We start from the raw sequence: 20,000 nt of genomic DNA on the forward strand, positions 1-20,000 counted from the left end.
TAATCTGATGGGCTAATGAATTAAGCTCTGTGATCCCGAGAGCCTTCGGTAATTCTGTGTAATTCTGTCTGACTTTCAACTTCTCAACTTTATTGTTCCAAAAGGGGTGGTTGATTGTGCTGCAAGACATATGCTAAAATAGGCATCTGGAAAACAGAAGCCAGGAGAGAGGTCGCACATAGGGCCTAATATAGCGTTTCTCAACGGGGGTGGTACAGCCCCCCAAGGGGCATTAAGGAGCTCTAGGTGGGCATTGAGAAGGATACAGCTGAGAGGGGGCGGTGCTTATTTACCATTGGGGGGCATTAGTCCATTTATTTTATTTAATACTTAGGGGGGGCGTTGTCAGGTTGTCAAGTGAGATCAAAGGGGGCGTTGAGAGGCTTTTGATGAGGCTAAGGGGGCGTTTGTTCAAAAAAGGTTGAGAAACAATGGCCTAATATATTAGCATTTGACCCACTCAGCAAGCTTCATACCCTGAAGAACTTCACACAAGGCGAGGTCGGTTGCGTTGGAGACGGTGTGGCACCAGCCCTAGTTCAATTAACATCAGCCTTTTTGTTACATGATGATGAGCAAATAAGGATCTATGGCGACACCCAGTGGCCATTTAGAAGAACTGCAGCTTGAGGGGAAAACGCAGTGTAAGCAAAACTTTGCAGACGAGACCACCGATTGGATGTAGTATTCTCGAGACCCTTTACACCAAATACGTGAGATGAAAGACAATGCAGAATATACAGAGCTGAACACACATGGGCCGATCGATTTTGAGTGGATAGCCAGAGGCCGTTTCACACAGAACAGAGCTCCTGTGTCAGCAGTGGAACGAATGTCCCCAATCACTTTAATGTTCCACCGGACGAGTTTCGGTGTAGGACCTGTTACTGGCGTGTGTTTTGTAAGGAAGGAAAGGTGGATCCGAAGGGTGTTGCATAAAGTAAGTCCAGTTTGTTGTCAGTTTGTAAATGCATATGAAACGCTTTCCACTATTAAGTGAAAGAGAGGGTTGTTTCATGTGTGGTGTATATGCACTGTCAAATCTGTTAATCAAAAGTGTTTGCGTTAGCCGTGACTTATCAATCAACTTACTGCAGTGGCTAGCCTATTCTCTCTGCCCTTCAGCTTAATTTACGTTAAAATCAAAATGATCCCTTAATGTTTTAGGGCAAAAGTAGTAGTTAATTTGGTTGATTCCCTGACCCACCCATTATTTAACGCAGTAGCAGCGCATCTGTGGACAGATGTAAGATATTAGCTAGCCAGGTAAGATGATGTTGTGTAACTTCAATAGTATCATCACATACAGGTTGCGATTAAGTCCGAAGGTTTGCGATCCTCTTTTGTTAATAAGAATCAGACAACGTACTGACAAATGGAAAGTTGCTCCCCATGTGTAGTATAAGCCCTCTGTATGTCCATGGCTTGGTATGGGACAGAAGGGAAACTCAATTATATTTCCTTGTGACCTGTCCTGTGCATATGAAGAAATTGACCCTACATTTGACTCGTGTTGAATGTACTCTCATCTTTGCTTTCCTCAGTTGGTTATTGCGCCTGCGTCCGTGTGCAGCCGGTTAACTGTGTTGGTGAATTATAGTTATTTAGTGCTGTCAATTTGATCTAAATGCCTTCGTAGATTAAGCTTACATATGTAAACCACTAATGTTGCTTATTCTGTTTCGTGGTGTTTAAATGTTGAAATGAATGAATTATGCTATTTCTATTATATGCTGATGGACACCATAATTTCCATCTGAACTAATGGAGTATGCCCACTATGTTCTATTCTATTCAATTCTACTCTGCTCTCCTCTCCTCAGGGTATCAATGAAGATGTGATGTCACTGTCCTTGTGATTATTGCCAGCCAAAGCCACACTATTTAAGGTGAGTACTGGACTGTCGGGCTCATTTTACCAGAAAGGATCAAATGCATGACCTCAAGTGTCAGTCCATAGTTTGGAAACACTCTGCCAGAGAGGCTTTATAGGTATTACGAGAGAGAAAACTCCCGACTTTTTCCAGGTGGTAAGTTAGGTGGCGGCAACGGAGGAGCGTAGAGCGAGTCAGATTGAATGGGGCCTTATGGAGCGCCACCATATATGCTGCCGTTTTCATTTTGAATTTTCACAAAGGCAGGATTAAGGATCCTTTCAAACAGCACTTAGTTTGAATTTTTAGACTCGCTTGATCTTTATAAAATACGTCTTTATTGTTGATATTATGTCATGAATGGCTTAACACACTGCGGTTGGATTGGTCGACCGGCTGCTTTGCTGTGATCACGACTGCCGTAAAGCAATTTCGTTAGCAAAATGCTTGCGAAGGCTGACTCACAATTCCCAAACCTGTAAGAAATGAGAGGGATATAACTCCCAGGTTATAGTCCAGCGGATTGATGAATTGATCATGCACTTTTGAGTAAAAGCATGAAAATTGGTACACATATACCTCTTCCTATGCTTATTAATATTAGCGTTGGAGGCGTCGCGAAAAATGAAGAATTTTCAAGATGGCCGCCAAATCCAATATGGCCAACCCAAATCAATGAAACTACTTGACGCGTCGTTGTAAAAGCATGAAAATTGGTACATATATCCTTCTTGATATGCTGATTAATATTAGCATTGGAGGCGTAGCGAAAAATTATGAATTTTCAAGATGGCCGCCAAATCCAATATGGCCAACCCATATTAACGAAACTACCTGACACTTTGTAGTAAAGGCCTGAAAATTGGTACACATGTCCTTCTTAAAATGCTGATCAATGTTATTGTTGGAGGCGTCGCAAAAAATGCTGTATTTTCAAGATGGCCGCCAAATCCAATATGGCCAACCCATATTAGTGAGAAACCATCATGCACTGCGTCATAAATGCCTGAAATTTGGTAAATACATACTCAATGATGTACCTATTAAAGTTAGAAATTGTTGCGTAAAACCAAAATTGAAATGTTCAAAATGGCCACCAAATGAAATATGGCCGACCCATATAACACAGAATTTTCAAAATGGCCAACCCACATTAACTACCGGGCACTTTGTGGTAAAAGCATGATAATTGGTAGCCTACACAGTTACATCTTTATGTGCAGATTAATATTAGGAATAGAGGTATGAAAAAAATATCAGAATTTTCAAGACAAATCAAATGTTTGACCCATATTAGTGTAACCACCATGCACTTTGTGGCAGGAGCATGCAATCAGCACACATATACTTATTGATATGTATAATAATGTAGAAGGGTTCACGTGAGAAGTGCGTGCACGCACACAGACACACACACACAAGTAATAGTCCTAAAAAAGATGACTTGAAGTGATCCTAACATAGCCTAATTTCGAAACCTCAAACCCTAGCCTACTAATGTTATATATATATATATATATATATATATATATATATATATATATATATATATATGTGTGTGTAGTGTTACATATTGTGTTACAGTACATTAGTGAAACCAGGGCACAATTTGCAGTGAAAGCATGAAAACACATTTATTGTATTAACATGAAAACATTTTCAAGATGGCCCCACATCAAATATGGCCAACCCATAGATGTATAAATGGGCATAAAATATCCTATATTTATCTCAGTATACATTACTGAATTCCTCCTAATTACTTTGATTGAACACACACACACACACACACACACACACACACACACACACACACACACACACACACACACACACACACACACACACACACACCTTTTATTTTTATTTTATTTCTTCTTCACCCTTCTTCTGCACACTTGTTTTGCAACGGCCACGCATTTCATTACAAGTGACACGAAAGTGTCTCTATGTATATGACAAATAAATATCCTTGAATCCTTGAATTCTCTGTACTTGTAGTAGAAACATATTTGTAGTCTTTGATGAGTCAATAAATATTTTAGTCACATTTTCAAAGGATTTGAGCCATTTATCATTGAAATAAATGTGCACAACCTTCACTCAAGTACTGTAGGTAACAAAACAAAATCTTGTCCCCCCTCAACATGGGGGTTAAATCAAATCTTATCAACTTCACCTTGCATATGATGCATAGTTTGCATACCTTGAACTACAAATACAGAAATGGGGGTTCACCATAAGCCAAATCTTGCACACCATTGAATCCTAATACTGTCCAAGTACAATTTCACTCAAGGTTACTCAAATTTACATACCCTGAGTTGACTTTGCACCAACTGTGCCATTCACCATTTATTCAAAGTTTATGTGTATCTTTAAATTAGGCATTGTTGGCAGTTTGATTGATGTTGGCCATAGGATATATTACAACCTGGGGAATCCCATGCTGCTTTGCACAATCGTTCTGATCTGAAAGACAGCATGGATTCCATCCCTCAGCAAAGTACTAGATCTTAGTCTCCATTCAGAGAGCAGGGAAGGGTGGAAAGGCGACGACTGCAGTTTGTTTGAAAAGATACACCTGACACGATTGGCTTTGGGCTATGCATATGCCAAATGAAACATTCGTAACACCCAATTAACGGCCATGGGCAATTTTAAACCACACCTTTCCTATGAGAAATTGCATATGTAACCTTCAGAGTATCTCACTTGTGAGATCAACTAGTGTTAACCAGGCAAGACATACCCATACAAAATGCATGGGACAGGATTGCAGTTCGTTTGAAAACCTTAAAGTACAGCTAGAAGTAGTAATTAATTATTGGTTTCTTTTTTAACCATGTCTTAACCATGTCCATGAATTGACAAATCAATTGAACTTCCTAGCAACCTTGAAGTCTTGACCCTTTTGAATTTGTAGTCATGAGAGGCATATTAAACACAAGGCCTATGCAGTCGTCACTAACTTCTAGAGGTACTGTATATCCCACAATGTGCCTGGAGGATTAATTAATATGGGTTGGCTATATTTGATTTGGCGGCCATCTTGAAAATTCTGGTTTTATTTGCTATGCCTCCATTTCAAATATTAATCAGCATATCAAGAGGTAAATGTGTACCATGTTTCATGCTTTTACTACAAAGTGGGTGTTAAATTCATCAATGGTTTCATTAATATGGGTTGGCCAGATTTGATTTGGCGGCCATTTTGAAAATTAAACTTTCTTGCAATGCCTCCATTTCTTTTATTAATCAGAATATAAAGAAGTATCTGGGCACCCATTTTCATGTTTTTACAACAAAGTATCAGGTAGCTTCATTAATATGGGTTGGCCATATTGGATGTGGCGGCCATCTTGAAAATACAGCATTTTTCACGGCGCCTCCAACGATAACATTGATCAGCATATTAAGAAGGACATGTGTACCAATTTTCAGGCCTTTACTACAAAGTATCAGGTAGTTTCATTAATATGGGTTGGCCATATAGGATATGGCGGCCATCTTGAAAATTCATAATTTTTCGCAACGCCTCCAATGCCAATATTAATCAGCATATCAAGAAGGATATATGTACCAATTTTCATGCTTTTACAACAACGTGTCAGGTAGTTTCATTAATTTGGGTTGGCCATATTGGATTTGGCGGCCATCTTGAAAATTCTTCATTTTTCGCGACGCCTCCAACGCTAATATTAATCAGCATATGGAGAAGGATATGTGTACCAATTTTCATGCTTTTACTCAAAAGTGCACGATTAGGCCCTTTTGTGTGTCTAATCCGCCGGACTATTATTGGACATTTGATTTAAATCCACATCGATTTCTCAGAACCCACAGAAATATTGTTAGGTCTCAGCCGACATCGAGCCTTATGGGCTGCGCTCTCTCGACAGCACTCCTAGGTGAACTGCAGGCACGGGTTGAATGGAGAGTTTGGACGCTGTATGTAAACCCGCTGTGACTCTGCATTTGATCTTTGACCGTTGATGCGGGGCAGTCGTGGCCTGGTGACTTCAAATCAGAGGGTTGCAGCAGGTTCTAATCCCGCCCTTACCTTACCTCTCCCAATCTCTATCCATGGCTAAAGTGTCCTTGAGCAAGGCACCTAACCCCACACTTCTCCAGGGACTGTAGCCAATACCCTATATCTAAATAAGTCTCTTTGGATAAAAAGCGTCAGCTTAGTGTAATGTAATGTAATGATCTCATCCAGTTTACATTCTATTACATCACTACATTTCACTTAGCTGATGCTTTTATCCAAAGTGACTACAGGGTATTGGTTAGACTAGTTTTTTTTACACTCATCTGCATTCAACAGAATCAGATGATCATAGTGTAGATCAGAGTTGCCCACTGATGTGAATATATGGGCAACTGACATTCATTTGAAAAGTGAAGCAACCCAGAGGGCAAGACCCAAAATCCGGAAGAAAATCACCATTTCCCATTCATCTCTATGGGGGACTTGAAACAATGTATGTCCTTGCCAATTCTTGCCGAGTTTACAAACTTTATTTTGTACAAACGGTAGTTTTGTGTCTGTTTCAAACTATCCAACTATTTTTTCGGGCTGATCCTTTATTTTAGAGAGCTATTAAATTGTTTAACCCATTTTGTCCTAAGCCCTTTTTGGGAAAGGGTGCCCTCTTCCTATTAAATCCTAAATATCTCAGCCTCCGAAGCACATACAAATATGAAATGAGTTACATTTAAAGGCCAAGACCCTCCCCTTGCATTTTAATGTGTTTATTCAGCCCTAACATACCCACATAGTTAATAAAACAGCGAAAATCTCAAAATCCTGAAAAACCCATATATGTGTCTCCAGGACACAATGGGTTAAATGCCCAATAAGCTTTTTTTAGTTGCATTGCAAATTTGAATTCTTATAGAATTATTTGGAATCACAGTCAAACACAACCGTTGTCTTATCAGCACTTGTTCTCAGTGTTGCTAAGGCACCAACCTGGAAATTAGGGCAGAAGTATCCTCACAGATCAAGCGCGGACGCTTCAAAAGCATTGAATGAAGTACAATAGAAGCCTGCTATCCATGCTATATACGTAGGTCAGTGGTGTAGCTGAGGTGACCCTGTGCTAGTTCACCCCTCAGGGTTCGAACCCGTCACCTACCAGTCAGCACTCTACTGTAGTTCGGGTATGGGAGGTACAGCACAAAATCGCTGAGCTAAAGGTCCAGACCGCTCAGTGCTGCTGCCAATACTAAATGAGCCTTCGAGAGGGAGATTTACTAACGTTTCACGCCACACTCTGCTAGTCGCCCATGAAGTCAGGCGTTATGCATTGTGACAAGTACGCCTATGGTGAGTGTCCCATAATGAGAGTGATGGCACTCTGTTGTTTTCTTCAGTAAGCTGTACAGTATTCATTATACAATGTAATAAATTGTGTGTGTGTGTGTGTCACAGGTGAGTCCAGGTGAGTCCTCTCCTGTCAGCCCGGCCGCCAGCTAGCCCATCATGCTGCTCCCTGTGCTCCTGCGCTCCTGCTGCTCCGCACATGTCCACCAGGTGGCCTCAGTGGGCCTCCACTCCCTGCGCTCCCCTGTCCTCCACACCCAGCTGCCCAGGTGGAGGAGAGCGCTACACAGCCTCCCTAAAACTTCCACACCCACCTCCCTCTCCACCCCCTCCCTCTCCCTCTCCGGGGGCACACAGTCGTCCGCAGAGGCTTTCCTGTTGCGGAGGTTACCGTGGAGACCGTTCGTCCAATCACGTGGGGCGAAGAGCAGGAAGAGCCACAAGCAGACGCAGCAGGAGGAGTGGAGGCAGCGGAACCGGACCGTACTGACGTATATTGCTGCCGCGGGGGTGGGCATGATTGGGATGTCCTACGCAGCCGTGCCCCTATACAGATTATACTGCCAGGTATATTATTAAATATATTATTATTATTATTATTATTATTATTATTATTATTATTATTACATAATAATATAACGTACATCGCTGCATGTCGTAAGCAGCCGTGCCCCTCTACAGATATATTATATAGGTAAATTATTTACTATTATTATTATTTTTACCATATAATATATACTGTACAGGCCAAAAGTCTGGACACACCTTCTCATTTAAAGGGACACTGTGTGAGATTTTAAGTTGTTTATTTCCAGAATTCATGCTGCCCATTCACTAATGTTACCTTTTTCATGAATACTTACCACCAGCATCAAATTCTAAGTATTCATTATGACTGGAAAAAAATCACTTTTCATACATGAAAAGGGGGATCTTCTCCATGGTCCGCCATTTTGAATTTCCAAAAATAGCCATTTTTAGCTGCAAAAATGACTGTACTTGGACCATACTAGAAAATATGTGTTTATTACTTAGTAAACATTCATGTAAAGATCAAATTTGGCAATAGGCAGCCCAGTTTCAATGAGCAGCATAGTGGCAGTACCTTTTTTGACCATTTCCTGCATAGTGTCCCTTTAATTAATTATCTTAATTTTTGTGGCTATTTACAGAACATAGTACATTTTCAGGGAGGGCATCAAAACTGTGCATGAACACATGTATAATGATGTGCTTGACAAACAAATGAAAATATAAAATGAAAACAATTATTGTAAATATTATAAATAAATGTAAAAAAAAAAAATCTAAACAGTGACAAAACTGAGGGCCCCACACCTTTCAACAAGCTTATTTTTCTGTCTAGTTTCAAATAAAAACACCCAGTCAGTCAAGTCAATCTTAATTCATACAGGCAATACAAGACATATTTTCTTGATCTGATAATGGATCACTTGGTCAAACATAGCTGGTTATCTAGGTGAAACAGTGGTACAAAAACTAAAAGTGAAAGTGAAAAACCCTGCCACAATTGGCAAGTGTTTACAACTAGCTTGTAGGTCTCAAAACTCTAGTCCTACAATTCTAGTGAGTTATTGGAGGACTTTAACGTTCAATTAAGATTGACATGACTGACTGGGCATTTTACTTGAAAATAGACAAAAAAATAAGCTTTTTGAAATGTGTGGGGCCATCAGTTGTGCCGTGTTGACGTCAGGTGGATAGACAGCTGACATTGCTGTTGGACAACAGCTAGAATCATATTTTTTGGTGAGCACATAATTCTACATGTGTTCAAGCACAGTTTTGATGCCCTCCATGAAAATACACACTGAAAATCCACGAAAATAAAGAGAATGCATAAATGAGAAGGTGAGTCCGGCGGGGTGGGGATGACTGGCATGTCCTACACAGCCGTGCCACTTCACAGACTATACTGCCAGGTATATTATTAGTATATATTTATTATAACGTGAAATATATTATATATTTACAGGGACAGCTGCTCTCAGGTTGCGCCACCAGCAGTGCCAGGTCAGCTCGCTATGCTGGATATTGGAGCAGAGATTTTGATAGGAAGGGGAGATAGGACAGCCATGTAATCGTACATAGAAATTAACGGTGAAGATTCGTAACGCAAATATGGCGTCTACCCGCACATCTCCCGCCTTTCTGGTAACAAGAGCCAATGTGCCTGCTGAGCTGCGGTGCCAGTGATCCAATCATCTGGCTGCATCGGCACACGCAAAATGATGCGCATGCTCAGTTGTGAAAAGCCGTTGCTCTCGTGCCGTTACGGAACTACTGCGCCTGCGCTCTGTCAAAAAAAAAACGTGAGAAAAGTGGCTTAAAAAGCTTTGTTTTGACTCGTATTCCACAACCAAGCAGTCTAGATTGATCAGTTTTTCACGGTGGTTTCAACCATATGGTTTTCACAACCGCTGGGTTCTTCCCCGTCCTATACTCAGTTTCCCCATTCATTTTTCCCATTGACTCTCAGATCTGGTCTACTTAATCGCAAAATAGTACTCCGAAGACGTCACCAAGATGGCCGCCATATGTCCTGTCTCAATCTAAACTGTCTCTGATTGGAGTTACTGCAAATTCGACATAGCAATATCTCTAGCAATATAAACATTTGGACTTCATAAGGGTTCACCAGAAGATAACAGAGGTGTAATTAAGATCATTTTCAGTCTAAATGTTGATCAAAGATGTAGTTACTGGACTTTGCCTTTGTAGGGCAGTACAGTCAGCTCCACCAGGTAACAGCAGGTTCAGGGCTCCCGCTGTCCATGGTGCTGAAGGTAGACATGGTGGTGTAGCCAAGAAACAGGACTGCTGCCCCACCCAGCTTCCAACCACACTTCATATTGATCATATAACCTTTATCTATCTATCTATCTATTGATCTGTCTGTCTGTCTGTCTGTCTATCTATCTATCTATCTATCTATCTATCTATCTATCTATCTATCTATCTATCTATCTATCTATCTATCTATCTATCTATCTATCTATCTATCTACCTATCCTATACCTCCTCCACCTATGATTGGCAAATTTACCATTGGACCCTGTGCTCCTCGCAGATGACAGCTAGTTCACACAGAACACGTGACAGACATGGCAAAGTACTGACATGTCTCCTGCTGTCCCCCATGCTCTTGTCACTGCTGGGGGACACGGCTAGCCTTCTTGCCACAGCGCACATTGATGTGACATCTTGGATGACTACCACAAGCTGAGCAACTTCAATGGGCGATAGACACAGCCTCATGGTACCTACAGGGGTGTGAAAATGACCAAAACAACAGCCAGAAAGATTGAAAAAAGACAAATGGTCTTGGCCAGTAGTGGACAGCACTAATCATTAGTTTCTGACATTCTGCCTGATGCTACACAGGCGATGGGATTGGAGGACTGTGTAATGAGCTGTGCTCTGATTTGCTGTTTACAGTGCACAGTTATGTACAGTGCGTTATAGTAACGTTTCAACAAAGCGCCTTCTTCAGAGTCAGAAGACGCTTTGTCGAAACGTTAGTCTAATGCACTGTGAATAAATAAGAAGTAATTGAAAAGACATCCGTGTGGCACTAGATATCTTCCCCTTTTTGTCTGGTCCTGCGCTGGTTGCACCAGACTGTCACTAGCAGCATGGAGTATGTGTCTCCCTTGGTCTACTGGTTGTGTGGTGGGAGCTGTGCTCTGATTGGTCGTGTGGTGTGTTCCAGGCGACGGGATTGGGCGGCACGGCAGTAGCAGGTCACGACACGGATCAGGTGGCGACGATGACCCCCATTACGGAGAGGGTCATCAAGGTCACCTTCAACGCAGACACACACGCCAGCATGCAGTGGAACTTCAGACCGCAACAGAGCGAGATTTATGTAAGAACACAAGCACACACACACACACACACACACACACACACACACACACACACACACACACACACACACACACACACACACACTGATAAACCAGTCATCATGTTTTCTAAAACAAACTGTGTGTGTGTGTGCTACAGGTGGTTCCTGGTGAGACTGCGTTGGCGTTCTACAGGGCGCGTAACCCGACTGATAAACCCGTAATCGGCATCTCCACATACAACGTGGTGCCCTATGAAGCCGGACAATACTTCAACAAAATACAGGTCAGTACACATGCACACACACCGACAGTCCTGTTTAGCTGACTTGGTAGTGCAGGTTTTTTGGGTTTTTGTTTTTGGCATCTCAGAGCTGCTATGAGGTTTGAGTCCCCAGATGGATACACACATGGATGCACACGTGGATACACACATGGAATTGTTTTAATTCCCAGTGATTAATTCAGAATTAAATAGTTCCGTCGAGTTTACTTTGAAAATGCCATGTAAACACTTCACAATTCGGAATTAAATAAAAGATCAAAGTGAAATTTAGCTTTGTTCAGAATTAAATTGGGTTAATTCTGAATAAAATGTCTCATGTAAACAAGACCAGGGTGTCTACGGAGCTGCCGTTAAAACACTAAAGAGGAGGTGGACATGGCGGTGTACACACACACATTCACACTCACACTCATACACACTCACACACATACACATAAACTCACACACTAGTGGTGTCAACAATGATCGATTCGGCGATCCAATCCAATGCGGGGCATGGACGATCCAGGATCGATGCGGCAAGTTCCAGGATTGATGCGGCAATTTTTTTAATTTTCAATTTCTTCTGTGGATATTTCGAGAGCAAATTAATGTTAAATTAAATAAAAGTACTTCAGTTCAAAGCATTGCAAGACTGATACAGACTGATCCAGACTGATACAGAAAACAGCCAATAAATTGTTGCTCAGTATCTGATTACTTGTATTGCCTCATCATGACTGATGAAACATTTGCTTTGCTTTCAGTAGAAATGTAATGCATTGAATCGGATCGGATCGAAACGCTTAGAATCAAATCGAATCGGATCGGATCTCTACCTCACAAATCGTGATTGAATCGGATCGTGAGGGCAGTGCCAATCCACACCACTATCACACACACACACACACACACACACACACACACACACACACACACACACACACACACACACACACACACACACACACACACACACACACACACACACACACACACACCTATAAATCTCCTATGCGTTTGAACCAGGGCTTAGTTTAGTTTAGTTTAGTTTATTTAGTTTAGTTCAACAGGGACCATGCACAATACACATTGATTACAGAAGTAAAAAGATGGCTTGTGCCAGATTATAGCTATATAGCTAATTTCCATCTGCAGTCCCTGGACAAGTAAAACATGCTTGACATGAACTTTTCGCTTGTCGGCCACTGTGGCTAGTGGTTTTCCTGAGTCACTAGCCATTCAGCTATTCTATTGCCTCAATTTTTTTTCTTTTTTTTTTCTTCAAATCATGACGCTGTACATCTAACCTCAGAAGATGAGGTGCTTAAAGCAAGAAGATTTCTACATGGAAATAAAACAAACAAATGAAAACTGAGTAACTGAGCTTTTTCTTGAACGTATTGATGCAGAATATACGCCATTCTGATGTGCCATACTAGGGATGCACGATGTCAAAAATTTCGGCCGATACCGATATCCGATTATGATATTGCGGTTTTGGCCGATGACCGATATTAACCGATACCGATGTTTTTCTTTCTTTTTAAAAAAAAAAAAGAGATGACAATGATGCAAACAAACTGAATTTTTGAATCTCGTCTTATTTCCAAAAACAGTTTTTAACTCCCTGTGATAATTCGATAAAAAATATAGACAAAATAGAAGACAAACAGTGAAAGTCATCGTCAAGTCCATTCTTTTAGAACCGTAACATATTAAAAAAAACATCTGCGTTAACATCGGCCCAGTTTTACCCATCAGACCGATGCCCGATGTGTTGAATATCGTCCGATATCGTCCGATACCGATACATCTGGCCGATACATCGTGCATCCCTATGCCATACCATAGATTCATAGAATAAGCTACCTGCCAAATTGGCTAGTGACACTGAAATTGTTACCATTCACAGCCAAGTTTTACCAGCATTTGGCCGGTTTGCAGGTGCCAATGTTTGAACCCCAAGGAGGAAGTGGACATGGCAGTGTAAACACACACACACACACACACACACACACACACACACACACACACACACGCTAATAAACTTCCCATGTGTGTGTTCCACAGTGTTTTTGTTTTGAGGAGCAGCGTTTGAACCCGCATGAGGAGGTTGACATGCCCGTGTTCTTCTATATCGACCCCGAGTTCGACGAGGATCCGCGTATGGCCCGCGTCGACACCATCACGCTCTCATACACATTCTTCGAAGCCAAGGAGGGACAGACACTACCTGTGCCGGGATACGCTTAACACACACACACACACACACACACACACACACACACACACACACACACACACACACACACACACACACACACACACACACTCAGAAGATAACCCAACACACACACACACACACACACACACACACACACACACACACACACACACACACACACACACACACACACACACACACACACACACACACACACACACACACACACACACACACACACACACACTGTCAGAATATAACCCAACACACAGACATAAAATACACTCACACACACAGAAGATGCCCCCTGCACAACCCATTCTATTCTCAGTAGCAGGGGTGCTGACGGGGGGGACACTGCAAAAGGACACCCTACCTACCTGTCAGTCATAGACTCAGCCTATCACAACACACGGAGAGACTCCACTGTACTGTCGGAATCCAATGAATACACACACACAGAGACTCCACTGAACTGATGCAACGGGAGCTGGTGCTGTATGTGACCCTGCCCCCTGGTGGCCCTCCTGTCTTAACACTCACAATCTGTGCTGGAGTCCCAGCCACTTGTGACAGGATAGGAGCCCTGTATTCTGCGTCATAGGAGCAAGGAGGGATTATTGCGCGGGCCTACCGGGCCCAGGCCCAGGGGCCCTGAGATTCAAGGGAGGCCCTGAAGCCTCTGTATTTTTTTTCATGTCGCATTAAAATCACACTTAAATCAACTGTATTTTCAAATTTAAGGGAGGACGCAACCCCGATCTCTGAACAACATATGCCCCATATACTACAAAGCTGGTTCAGGAGTAAGAAAATGAAGACTCTATGCTCTTCTATTAGATGATTTACCTCTTAACTTAACCGGGTTTACTCCTGAACAGCTTTGTAGAATAGACCCAGGATCTCAAACATCTTGCCCAAAACTCTGAATCTTTTTCTAAACTAGCAACACCCATCGGAGGGGAGCCCTTCTTGCTATCTGGCCCAGGGGCCCATGGAGTCCTAATCTGCCCCTGCATGAGAGACATGTAAGTGTCAGTGTATTCTGCGTCGTGAAGGAGATTATCTGTGTGTAATACTGACTATGAGCCTTATGTGATAGCATTTCACCAGTTTATTCTGCATTGTAAGGGGCACACTGAAGAAGTTATTGCATGGTTAGGGAGACAGACGTCTGTGTGACAATCATGATGCCTGTTTGACTCTCAGCCTTTTGTGGCTATCAATTCTTCAAAAGTGGACTGTTAAGTCATTGAATAAAGTCATAGTGAATATTTTTTTGCCTCCGAGGTCAATTTTGTCTCTTTGCACCCAATGCAACCCTCTGACTCGTTTTGTTCTTGTGTGTGTGTGTGTGTGTGCGTGCGTGCGTGCGTGCGTGTGTGTGAAACACAAACGAATAACGTAAACGGACAACTGACTGGAATAAATGAGTTGGCAATACTTTCAAATTGTATGTGGAATCAATGTACGTACTACGTAATTGGGTAACTGTAAATTAATCGTGCAAGTAGGTGTATGCACGGCTCTTAACTAACACCAGCCAGCAGGCCAAATGCTGGTGAAATGTCCATTTGGCTGGTAAAAAGGACCAACTTAATAGCTTTGACCTATTAGTGAGTGTGCTTGTGGTTAGTGAGATTAACCTCCACTAGTCATTAGTCTAGTGACGAAAAAAGTTAATTATGTTTGAGCCCTGTGTGAATGTATTTATTACCTTGTAATAACAAAATATTATGATGGGGGGGAAATATAACAACATATTATGATGTCGACCACTAGGGGTCAGGCTGCTGCTGCCTCACTGGCAGGAATGCGGCAATGATAAGAGGAGAACATCACGGTCTAATGTGCTGGATTGCAAAATCTGTTGGAATTGGCGCAAGACTAAATCCGATTTTTTTCATAGGGGAGAGTGTTGTCATGTTTATTAAGCGCGTGGTAGCCTAGTGGTCATGACTCGTGTGCGCTCTCTCTCGCTCTCTCTCTCTCTCTCTCGCTCTCTCTCTATCTCTCTCTCTGCTGTTTTGATATTACGCAACCAACTTCTGCCGATGAGGATTATGCAACAAAGCAGGCAGCGGCCGATGTCAACACACTGAACTAAACTCTTGCCTTCCGCACTGGCTACATCCCGATCGACTGCTACACATCTGCTGCCTATACAGAGGTGCCATGCTGCCCTAAAGGACCATACGGGTTTGTCGCCAGATTTAATGAAGACCATTTCAGACAGATAGCCTAGTAGGCGAGTAGTAATCGCCACTATAGGCAGCAGACTAAGTGTAGTGCAGTAAATACATAAAGAGTTTAGAGACTGAACGTTTCAGTCTTAACTCACTCTTGCAAAATAGTTACACTTTTCAATATTTACTGCACTTAGCCTGTAGGCCTATTAGTGGCGATTAGAGCCTCTAATGGCCGAATTAGTGGCCGAGAGATGGCAATGTGCACATAGGCCTACACAAATTCAGCGCAATGTTCTTTCGAAAAAGACAAATACAAATAACGTGCTATACTGTACAGATAAAAGCACAAGATGCCAAGTGAAATAGTCATAAACAACGAAGGCGTAAAATAACAAGAAAACAGGAGGAGAGTCAGTGAAACATAAGCATGCAGTAGAAATTTCCCCCGATGGCCAACCATGTCTGTCTTTCTCAACTGCCCCCACATGTGTGTAGGAGGTCGCTCTGACGGTACAGAACAAGGTGATTTGTGTCAGTAGGCAGCAGGAAAATAGGCCTACATGTGGGTGATGTTTGTTTGTTTGATTGATTGATTGATTGATTGATTGATTGATTGATTGATTGATTGATTGATTGAGTGATTGATTGATTGATTGATTGATTGATTGTGTCCATCGTGTTTTCTTGTGTGTGAGCTGAATGTTGTGCCCTCTCCAATAAACCGTCAAACGAATAAAACCTTCAGTTTTAACCCTTTCATGCAGACACCATGAAAAAAATGTGCAAGATTTTTTATATATTGATTTTCTCACTCATAATGGAGCTAATATGAAGAATCTTTTGGAATTTTTCAAAAATCTCTTTTGATGTGGAAGTTATTTTACTGTCCACATATGTGGACACTGCGCATCAAAGGAGTGAAAAGTTATATAGGCCTATACTGTATTTCAAGTTCAAATTAAGCTGTTTTATTCATTTTTATGGTGTTTTATGCTATATAACAACACAATATAACACTTTAACACCATATATCACTGTAATTAACCAACAACAAAAACATATATATAAAAATAGCATTGTTTATATAGGCGGTCATAGAAAAATATGTGGGAAATTCTTATTGCATGCAAGAAGACAGCCAATGCTGGTGAACAAAAAGCTCAGTTTGATTCAGCATGTACTCTAGCTCAATCTTACATCATTTTTGTTGTCCCTGTATAAAAGGTAATGTGAAATTTGCCTCCAGACACATGCGTTCTGTAGTCCATTCATCAGCATTTTCAAGTATTTTCTGTAAAAAAAAACAATAGTGTTAAATAGACCCCCTATTATAAATGTAAGTTAATTTACTTACTTTCCATGTTACCTTGTGTCATATTACAACATTATATGACACTTATGCATTATACTTTACACTATTTAAGGAACAAAGATGAAACAAAGAGGAAAAAAACCTGTCAATTTAGCAATATTTACATACACAGCTATGGCAAGATTTGTGGGGGAAACCTTGTTGCATGTGGAAAAAAAAACCTTAAATTCTGATGAAGACACATCTGTATTTGATTCAGCATGGATTCTAGCTCAATCCTACATCATTTATGTTGTCCCTATATGAAAGGTAATATGAAATTTGCCTCCAGACACATGCATTCTGTAGTCATTCATCAGCATTTTCAAGTATTTTCTGTAAAAAAATAGTGTTAAATAGACCCCCTATTATAAAGTAAGTTAATTTACTTACTTTCCATGTTACATTGTGTCATATTACAACATTATATGACACTTATGCATTATACATTACACTATTTAAGGAACAAAGATGAAACAAAGAGAAAAAAAAACTGTCAATTTAGCAATATTTACATACACAGCTATGGCAAGATTTGTGGGGAAACCTTGTTGTATGTGGAAAAAACCTTAAATTCTGATGAAGACACATCTGTATTTGATTCAGCATGGATTCTAGCTCAATCCTACATCATTTATGTTGTCCCTATATGAAAGGTAATATGAAATTTGCCTCCAGACACATGCGTTTTGTAGTCATTCATCAGCATGTTCAAGTATTTTTCTGTGAAAAAATAGTGTTAAATAGACCTCCTATTATAAATGCAAGTTTATTTTACTTACTTTCCATGTTACTATATATGTAATATTACAACATTATATGACACTTACACATTATATATTACAGTATTTAACGAACAAGGATGAAAAAAGAGAAAAAAAAACTGTCAATTAGCAATATTTTACATACACAGCTATGGCAAGATTTGTGGGGAAACCTTGTTGCATGTGGAAAAAAACTTCAATTCTGATGAAGACAGATCTGTATTTGATTCAGCATGTATTCTGGCTCATTCCTACATCATTTGTGTCATTTTGTGGTGAAAGAAACCCGAAATATGCCTATAGACACGTGCGTGAAACACTAATTTTAGGTAGTTTTTCTTGAATTTATTAAATTAAAAGTGTTAAAATGTGTTTAACATGTTAAAAATAATTTATTTTCACACTATAATCATTATAAATGCTCATAACATTAAGTATTTGCCCAAAATGAGCAGAATATTCTCACGGTAATCATAAATAATATGTTTATCATTAGACTCCCTTGATGCGCAACGTCCACATATGTGGACAGTAGCTTTATATTGTATAAAAACCTACCTTTATTGTAAATTTGGATTTTAACAACATAGACTTCTCAAGTGAACTGTACTAAACATCATAATATTTTTTAAAACCTGAAATTGCCCTTTGGTGTGGTTGATTTTCAGATATAAACATGCTTGTTATGGTCATAATTCACATCGGTGGATTTCTTAGATTGATGATGTCATCAAACACTTAATATTTAGTGCAAAAAGTTATAATTGCTGTTAAAGTATTGTAATGAACCTCATGGTACTTCCCATATACAATTTGGAAAAAAATAACCACTATTTACCTATCTAAAGTGGGGTTAGAATTACTGTCCACGTATGTGGACACCGTGCATGAAAGGGTTGCGACACAGCTGACCCGGTATGCACTGTATGACTGGGGCCATCTGCGCGCACCAGACAATTACCATTAGCCCCCTGCCTGATGATTCCTAGACCGCACTAGTCTGCACTACGTGATGTCACCCCTCTGAAAACAACAACAAACCACGTGGACCACGTTGCTGTTCCCAGTCGGTCGGGATTCTCTGCACGCGCATCTCCCACCACACTGACCCGCAACCAGTGCGTTTCTCCCTGCCGCACCGCACATGCGCAACTGACCGGCAGAGCAGGCCGTTCTACGGTCAGCAAGCTGCCCGCTCGGTTCGGGTGCACGCGAGCTCTCAAGCTGTCAGCTTTCGGCAAAACAAACCACACCTTTCCTTCGCGCCCTCGCCGAATGGCCACGCGCGCCGAGCAAACAGACGTCCCCGGCGGCGATTAGCAAAACGCAGAGCTGCCCTAGCAACTCCGCGAGGAGCCAATAAGCACCGCGCGCGCCGGGGGAAGGAAGGACTTGAAATTGGTGAGGAGGGGAGGGGGTGTGAGAGCAGGGCAGGGGAGGGAGAAACCGAAAAGAGAAACGGGTAGCAGCAGCCCCGTCGACAGAAACAGAAACGCGTGGCTCCTCAAAAAAAATCACAACAAATGTTTCGGTAGGCACACTGGGATTTTGGAACAGCTCTGGCGTGCGCAAAAGCTGCTCTTCCTTCCAGCGCGATCCGTGATAGACACCCCACCACCATCATCCCCCTGTTTGTGCTGCGTGACTGTGCTCGAGCTCAGTTCCTGGAATCGGAGCGTGCCGTAGCGCCATAAGGAGGCTGTCATTTGAGCTGGCGGATTTTTATTTTTTATTATTCTCATGTGATGAGGCTCGCGGGCCCGAGACTACTGTAGAGATGCTGCCTTGAGAAGAAGACCCCTCGTGCTTCCTCACTCCTCCAGCGTTCTCATTTGGAACCTTATTCTTATCTTGGAACCTTGGCTTTCTGCAGCTGAGTTTTGGAGAGGATACAGATGGACTAGCTGTGTGTGTGTGTGTGTGTGTGCGCGCGCGTGTGTGTGTGTGCTACCTACTGTACTCCAAGCTCTCTCACACATGGAGTAGCAGTGTGTGTGTGTGTGTGTGTGCGTGTGTGTGTGCGCTACCTACTGTAGTCCCAGCTCTCTCACACATGGAGTAGCCCTCTGTGTGTGTGTGTGCATGTGTATGTTACCTACAGTACTCTCTTGTAGATGGAGTAGTAGTGT

General features: G+C 41.6%; 2 protein-coding genes across 2 annotated transcripts in view; both read left to right on the forward strand.

Moving 5' to 3' along the window:
• The first annotated feature begins 874 nt into the window (after positions 1-874).
• Positions 875-14,844, forward strand: LOC134462627 (cytochrome c oxidase assembly protein COX11, mitochondrial). Its single transcript, XM_063215743.1, has 6 exons — positions 875-940; positions 1,824-1,889; positions 7,315-7,773; positions 10,940-11,095; positions 11,236-11,361; positions 13,414-14,844. Exons 3-6 carry the CDS (start codon positions 7,366-7,368, stop codon positions 13,594-13,596), a joined length of 873 nt encoding a protein of 290 aa, XP_063071813.1. The 5' UTR covers positions 875-940; positions 1,824-1,889; positions 7,315-7,365; the 3' UTR covers positions 13,597-14,844.
• A 4,468-nt stretch (positions 14,845-19,312) lies between these two features.
• The window catches only part of rab40b (RAB40B, member RAS oncogene family), a 30,895-nt gene continuing 30,207 nt past the window's right edge, over positions 19,313-20,000 (forward strand). Inside the window, exon 1 of the mRNA XM_063215756.1 lies at positions 19,313-20,000. This exon is cut by the window's right edge and continues 1,067 nt beyond it. The gene's annotated coding sequence lies outside the window, so the exon portion shown is untranslated.

This window comes from Engraulis encrasicolus, chromosome 2 (genome assembly GCF_034702125.1).
Source record: "Engraulis encrasicolus isolate BLACKSEA-1 chromosome 2, IST_EnEncr_1.0, whole genome shotgun sequence".
Lineage (NCBI taxonomy): Eukaryota > Metazoa > Chordata > Actinopteri > Clupeiformes > Engraulidae > Engraulis > Engraulis encrasicolus.